Source organism: Lindgomyces ingoldianus (assembly GCF_010093535.1).
Source record: "Lindgomyces ingoldianus strain ATCC 200398 unplaced genomic scaffold BDR25scaffold_39, whole genome shotgun sequence".
Classification (NCBI taxonomy): Eukaryota; Fungi; Ascomycota; class Dothideomycetes; order Pleosporales; family Lindgomycetaceae; genus Lindgomyces; species Lindgomyces ingoldianus.
The window spans coordinates 66,870-73,997 of record NW_022985200.1 but is presented as its reverse complement, the minus strand read 5'-3'; the positions used below and the strand labels follow the sequence as shown (position 1 = coordinate 73,997).

The following is a 7,128-nucleotide window of genomic DNA, read 5'->3' as shown; positions in this document are numbered from 1 at the left end:
AGCTTAAGAAGTAGTAGTAGAAGTAGCCTTTTATTTTTTAAACTAACTGTGTCTTTGTAAGAGAGTATAAAGGATTTAAATTATAAAAGCACTGTAAAGCAGAAAGCATAAAGCGCAGATAGAGGTACAGGATAGTATTAATAGACAAATCCTTAAGGAGACTCAGGGGTTTGTGAGAGGATATATATATGTGCTAGGGCACGTGACAGGACGTCATGTGCCCAAGGCCGGGCCGAGGGCTCTCCGGGGAGAGTCCGAGGCATGTCCAAGTTAACCGTGACAAACTCCCACTTAGTCTTTTAACCCATCTAGATATATCAGTAATCGTTTCTTAATCACAAAGCCAACCAATCGCCCACTACCTTCTTCAGTGACACAAAGGTATCGAATGCCGAGTTTACCGAATATCTCGACAGCATACTCCATGGGTGCGGTATTGGTGATCGTTATCGGAGTTCGATCGACGAAGTTGCTGAGGTCATACTCACCCTCATCGACATCTCCAAAGAGTCGAACCTCTTTATCTTCACCAAATGCCTTCCCAAACTCATTGAGGCCATATTCGAGTTCAGGTTCTGCGATATAGCCTTGTAGTACGCCTTTTTGCGTCAGTACAATTCCGCCATCCATCAGGCCGCGCCGATGGAGGTAGTTGAGATGCTCTTTGAGGACCTTTTGAGGTACCTTGTTGTTACTCGGGACTTCTATTGTGAGCTCCGCCATAGTAGATGCTGGTGGCAGTATAGCCTGAACTGTAGCGGAAGGCTCGTGCTGGATAAGGCGAAGTGCATGTTCCGTGTCCAGGAAGGGGTGCCCAAGGACGGATTGTGCGAGATCGTACACTGATTCCTTGCTGATAGCATCTGCTGTCCATTTTGCTACAAGAATGGCAATCATGTGAGGAAGGGAGTATTCAAGCTCTCCCGTAAGCTGAATGTATCTTGATTAGTAAGAATACTAATGTTTGCTGGAGATCTTACCTCGAACATGATCACACAAAGTGAGATGGTCATCCTTCCGACACCAGCTAAGAATGCCCCAGCTCCAACCATGGCAAAAATACCAGGTGAGATAGTCGTAACCCATTGGCCGACCAGCCGACCAAACAGGGCGCCGCCGACGAGAGCAGGAATAATAATACCTGCTGGAACCTTAAGACCGAATGTGATCGTGGTCGAGGCTAGTTGTCCTAGAGTTCCATATGCAAGCCATGCAATGTAATCCCAGCGCCCGTCGGTTCTAGCCTCGTTCCGGCAGACCCAAGTGTCCTTCTTGGTAGCGCAATTCACAAGCAGATTCTTAATAATTTCAACTCCAGGTGCTCGAGTGACGGGGTTTGGAAATTGGAGAGCTGCTGTCACCATAATAACGAAGAAGACCTCCAGTACTGGACGGCCTTTGATAAGTCGGATACTTGGAACTGTCAGTACTCTCTGCTCAGAGCAAACAGTTAACTAGGAACGTACTTTCTGAACCACCTTGCCCACAGGAGATTGGCCATCGTAAAAGTTCCGCCCCATAAGCCGCCAGAAATGCCTAGGATGATAAATGTAAAGTAGTGCTCAGGCCGATATGATGTTCCGTAATTAGTCTCAAAAAGTATAACCTTTCCAGTGCCATGCGGGTTAAGGGCTTTTAGGGTAATTGCTGCTACCATTGAGCATAAGAAAGTTCTCCATAGTACCTTTCGAGGGAAGTGAACGCATATTTCCTGACCGATGATTAGTATGGTAAATGCTGTGAAATTATGCCAAATTTACCTCATAAGCAAACAGCACACCACCAATAGGAGCACCAAAAGCAGAGCTCAGCCCTGCAGCACACGCGGCAGACAAGATCTCTCGCCACTTTCCAGCATTTTCTCTGTACTTCTCAAATCGATTCGCAACTTGTTGACCAACACAAGCTGCAATATGGATGAATGGACCTTCCTTGCCCAGTGACATCCCAGTAGCCACCGCAAATACGGCCCCGATTGCTTTCAGTACTAGAATCCTGAAGTCTAAATAATGTGGAATAACGAAGCCGCTCAAGATTGTCTTGATCTCAGGGATACCTGATCCAGCAGACATATACAGAGACTTGCCTTGGCCATACCTGTTATAGTTGGAATTGGAATTAGAGTGACTGTACCCGTTGGGGTTCTTGGCCTCTGGGCCAACCGCAGGAAGCACTGTCTTCGAGAACATAGTCACACCGGAACTGATAATTCCAAACAGCACAGCCCAACCAACATATATTCCGAATTGTGGCCAGTAACGGTCGCTCCACAACGTAAACCTATCACAATTTATCCCCTCCTTATGGACATATTCGCAGCATGCTTCCCTGCTGACGAGGGGGTTTCCAGCACAGTATCCGTACTTTAGACCAGCAACTGTGGCGACGGACATGTCAATACTGACGGCCACAAAAGCCATGATTATTCCGATCAAAGACACGGCGATCCAGCCTGAGCAGGCGTCGACGTGCTGATTGATCGAGGCGCGGGTACCGTGACGGAGGTGGAGCGCGCGGAATCGATATGAGTCCTTGACCTGGAGGTGCCCTAGTTAGCCAACGGATCTTAGCACTGATAAGACCCTGTACCAGACAATGGAGCCAGTCAATGGTGCTGTAATCGTTGTACGAGAGCCTTTCTCCAATCGACGTGTGGCCCAATTCCACTTCCTCTCTCGATCGGACCGACTGGCCTTCTTCATCATGAGGGATGAGGAGGGACGTATGCTCGTTTGGCTCGCTCATTGTCGTAGGTTTGGGGTTCAGGAGGTTCGGCTCGCTGCTGTTACGCTCTCGAAGGAATTCAGTCGTCAGCGGAGGTGCGTCATAGATGCGATTAGTCTGAAGTTCTCAAGGGAAGCTCCATATCTAGAGCAGTCCCACTGCACGTTGCTTTTGTAGATGGTGTATCTTGAGGCTGGAGATCTGGGGAAACACAAGTCTTTGATGCAGCCCCCCCCGCGCGATAGGCGAAAATACGAACGCCGCAGTTTCGTCGAGATAACAGTCACCACGAACCATGATCGCAATTGGCGGCAAGAAATACAGAAATCAAGAGACAGGAACCCTTTCCTATCACAGAGCATTGAAATGAGTTTGAGGCCCTCGTGAATGGAGTTCTGCCAGGTTCGTCTTGCTATCGACGAACAGGTATTAGCCTTCCTTTTCAGAAGCTTGGATGACATAATCAGACGTCTCGCTTAGCGCACAGGCCAGCATCTAATATACGTCCACCAATCGCCTCTCTCCCTTCTTTCCTTCACTATTAAACTATTTAACCGGCAACTTCTAGTTAACAATAAGTAACAGTAAGTATATATAACTAGTCTAATGCTAGCAGATAAGAATACATAAGTAATATTAGACAGTAAACAGACTTAATACTCTTAGCCTAAGTATTAGTAATTTTAATATTAAAGAAACTAAAAAAGCTAAGTTTAGTAAAGTAACTACTAAATTCTAATAATAATCTAGCTGCATGCTATAAGATTATCCTAGATGCTAGTATTTTTAAGCGCTTTAATCTATGTACACTAGATTTACTAGTAGAAAACTTTTAAAACTAGTAACCTGTTACAATCCTAACTTGTAGGTGCAAGTACGCGGGCCTAATAGGTTTGTTAGAGGGTGAGCGGCGCGGAGCTTCCAGATGTACAGTCTGGTCGCGGGCAGTAGGTATGCGGGGGAGTAGGGATAAGATAGGCCTAATTGTAGTTTACTCTTAGACAGTAGTATAGAGTGTAGAGTTAAACAGTTTTTGTTAAACAGGAGAGAAGGTATATATAGTGTAAGATATACAACTAGTATTGCAGCTCTTTATAAAGCTAGAATGCTACTTAGTCTATATAAAGATAAACTTAAACATTAATTACACCTTTTTAAAAGTTAACTTGTAGCTAGTCTATATAATAACTAGCAACTTATAGAATTGTACTATAGACTGTAAGAGCGTACAGCATCCTAGTACTACCTCTTACAAGTTGCTGCATGTTCCTTCTAGAGTCTCTATTAGACAAGGCATTCGCCTAGCAGCTAGTCTACTTATTCTAGGCTTTATTTATCTAAGCCTATTACTTTCTTCTATTCTAGTATAAACAGGTTCTACTCTTGTTTATTTAGAGAGTAGAGTACTTTAAAGGAATCTCTGTTAGTCTAACTGTAAACTGCGTAGTGCAGTAGAGACGTAATATGTAGACTTCTTGTTACGACCCACGATTAGACTGTAAGCAACTAGTTAGTTGTGCCCCACTGTTTGAACAATCAAGGATGGAAAGTCCTTGATTCCCTGCCCGACAGGTCACGTGACCTAACGGGCGAGGAATGGACCAAGCTCCTGGACCAATGCGCAGCAGAGTACGTTGTCTAATAGGAAGGGGACGGTTGCATGCTAATGCACGCAAACGCGCGCGAGGCGTACTGTAGAATGTCGCATGCAACAACTCGCAACAACATGCAAGTGCATGCAACCCTATGTATATAGTTTAAGATCTTAACTTTATTTAAAAGCTATAATTAATAGTTAGTTTATTCTTTACATAGACTAAGTAGTATTACTACTTTTTAATAATAAGTAATCTAATTATATATCTTACACTATATATACCTCCTCTCTTGTTCTACTCTAGAACTGTTTAACCTAAGCGCCTTATACTGCTGTTGTAGAGCAAACCACAGTTAGCTACCCCTCTTAGTCCTAGTAACCACACCTTAACAGACTGTACACCTGTATAAAGGCTAAGTTCTCTTCTTTCCGCCCTTCTAATTATCTCCCTAGGCCTAGAGTACTTTAGACACCATTTCTTTAAAGTTAAGATTATAACATTAATTACTACCCCTTAATAAAGTATAAATTCTTACATTACTACTACTAACTAGAGAATAATTAGCGCCTTACTAGCAGGCACTAGCTAGATTGTAACCTTAAATAAAAAAGTGTTAACGTACCTAACAGGTTAGCCGGCCACACAGGTTAGCCGGCTACTTTTGCTAAGCCCCTACTAAAACTACTCTATTCTAGCGCAAAACAGCCTACTTTAGCCCTGTATAAAGTAATATAACATAAGATATTATTTAAAGTCTACTTCTACTACTTTTTTACATATACGCAAGTTATGCCTAGTCTAATTACACTACTTATATTGCCTTTAACTTAGCTTACTTTCTTTAGCACATACTTATGTCTTTAGCTTCTTTCTATTACTATGCGCTCTAAACTCCCTTAGAGTAGTTAGATAAACTTTATTTTTAACTATTAAAGTCTTTTTTACTTAAATCTGCTTTTTTTTATGTAATTTATGTTATGTAGCAGCCTTATTTACTGCTTAAAGCTTTATAATCTTTTTTTTTGCTAATACTAGATTATGTGTAATAATTACTACCCTTTTTAAACCCTTTTTAAAGGCCTTTACTATAGACATTAGTAAGCTATCTATATCTTTTTAAATTTTTACTTTTATAAACATTAATTATAACTTAAATTTAAAAGTATTACTTAAGGTTTACAACTACTAGGGCTTATTATTAATAAGTAGTAGTAGTAATAAAGTATATAACTAGATATTAAAAGCTATTTTAACTTATTTTAAGTTAAATAAGACTAAACTAGAGCCTTAAAACCCTTTTTAAATATTACTAGAAGAAATTACTATATTATAGGTGTGTATAAAGCATAGTAGAAACTTAAGTTTTATAATATAAGTAATTTAGTTATGCATAAGATTTTTAGCTTAGCGCTTATATACTTTCTTTAAAAAGGTAAAACAACCTACATTAAAAGGCTATAAAAGGTGCAATAAGTATAAAAGTATATAAATAGTAATAATCTTATTCTTTTTATAGTGCTACTAGAAATTAAGTAAGTTATAGCTTTTATAGCTATTAATAATAAAAGGCTAATAAGCGCTTATAACTCTTTTTTTATATGCTTATAAAAGTGCTTTAACTACTATAGCTTAAGCTTATTTATTATTTAGCTATTTTTAAAAACTATAATAACCTAGTTCTAAAGCAAATTCATTTTTTATACTAAGTTAAAAAGTAATAATAGCTTTTAAAGATAATAAAAAGTAAAATAGCCTACTTTATTATATTAATGCTTTAGATAACTGTTGTCTACTTTTTATTACTTTACTATATTACTTTTAGCTATTTTTATTTTTTTAAAGCTATAATAACTACTCTAGTTAATATTTAGCTTATTATAAAGCTTAACTTTTTAAAGTTATACATTTTTTTATTCTAAATACTATACTTAGCTTTTATATTAGCTACTAAGTAAAACTAGCTTTAAATAACTTTTAGATTTTTATAAAGCGCTTTTTTATAATTATACTTATAATTAAACTTTATTATAAACTTAGAGCAGTGCTTAACCTACATACTAGGCTAGTTTAAGCTAACCTAGCCTAGATTACACTTTACGCGCAAGAAATTAGCTATATTAGCTATAGCTATAAGCCTAAAAGAAAATCTGCGCGTAATAAGCTTAAGTATATACTTAATAACTACTTTTTTTTAAGCTTAGTTAGATTTCTTAATTTAAGCTAGTATTTTACTTATATAGGCTATCTAGCGCGTTAATTACTTAGTGTTGTGTAAGAGACATTATAAATAGCTATAGCGTGTTATAAGAAAAGTTTTAAGTCTTATTTAAAAGCTTAAAAAGTAAGCTATATCTAATGTTCTTTAGAAGATTTAATCTAGTGTTGTTGTTAAGGCATTATGTAGATAGGTAGAGTGTGGTAGGGGCTTGGCAAAAGTAGCTGGCTAACCTGTGTGGCTAGCCAACCCGTTAGGTACGTTAACTAAATAGCTAAATAATAAAATACTACAATAGTTTATAAATAATCTGTAAAAGCAAAGCTTACCTAGAGAAATAGTTAGTACATTAAGGTAAGTTATTTAGGTTAAAGAATAGTTGTAGCATAATGCTTAGCAAATTAGTATTAGATAGGTAATAGACACATAATAATAATATTTAACTATAGCATGTAACTAATTACAGCCTGTAACTAAGCGTAGCTAATACTAATCCCTAACACACTAATATAGCTAATGCTAATCTCTAACACACTAATATAGCTAATGCTAATCTCTAACACACTAATATAGCTAATGCTAATCTCTAAC

The 7,128-nt window shown here is 38.4% G+C and overlaps 1 protein-coding gene across 1 annotated transcript; it reads right to left on the bottom strand.

Moving 5' to 3' along the window:
• Positions 1-245: 245 nt before the first annotated feature.
• BDR25DRAFT_270370 (chloride channel-like protein 3) lies at positions 246-2,898 on the bottom strand. The gene is made up of 5 exons (XM_033687205.1): positions 2,590-2,898; positions 1,761-2,537; positions 1,467-1,711; positions 981-1,413; positions 246-930 (listed from the first exon to the last, which is right to left on the bottom strand). The coding sequence occupies exons 1-5, from the start codon at positions 2,743-2,745 to the stop codon at positions 292-294; spliced, it is 2,250 nt and encodes a 749-aa protein (XP_033542094.1). The 5' UTR covers positions 2,746-2,898; the 3' UTR covers positions 246-291.
• Positions 2,899-7,128: the final 4,230 nt, after the last annotated feature.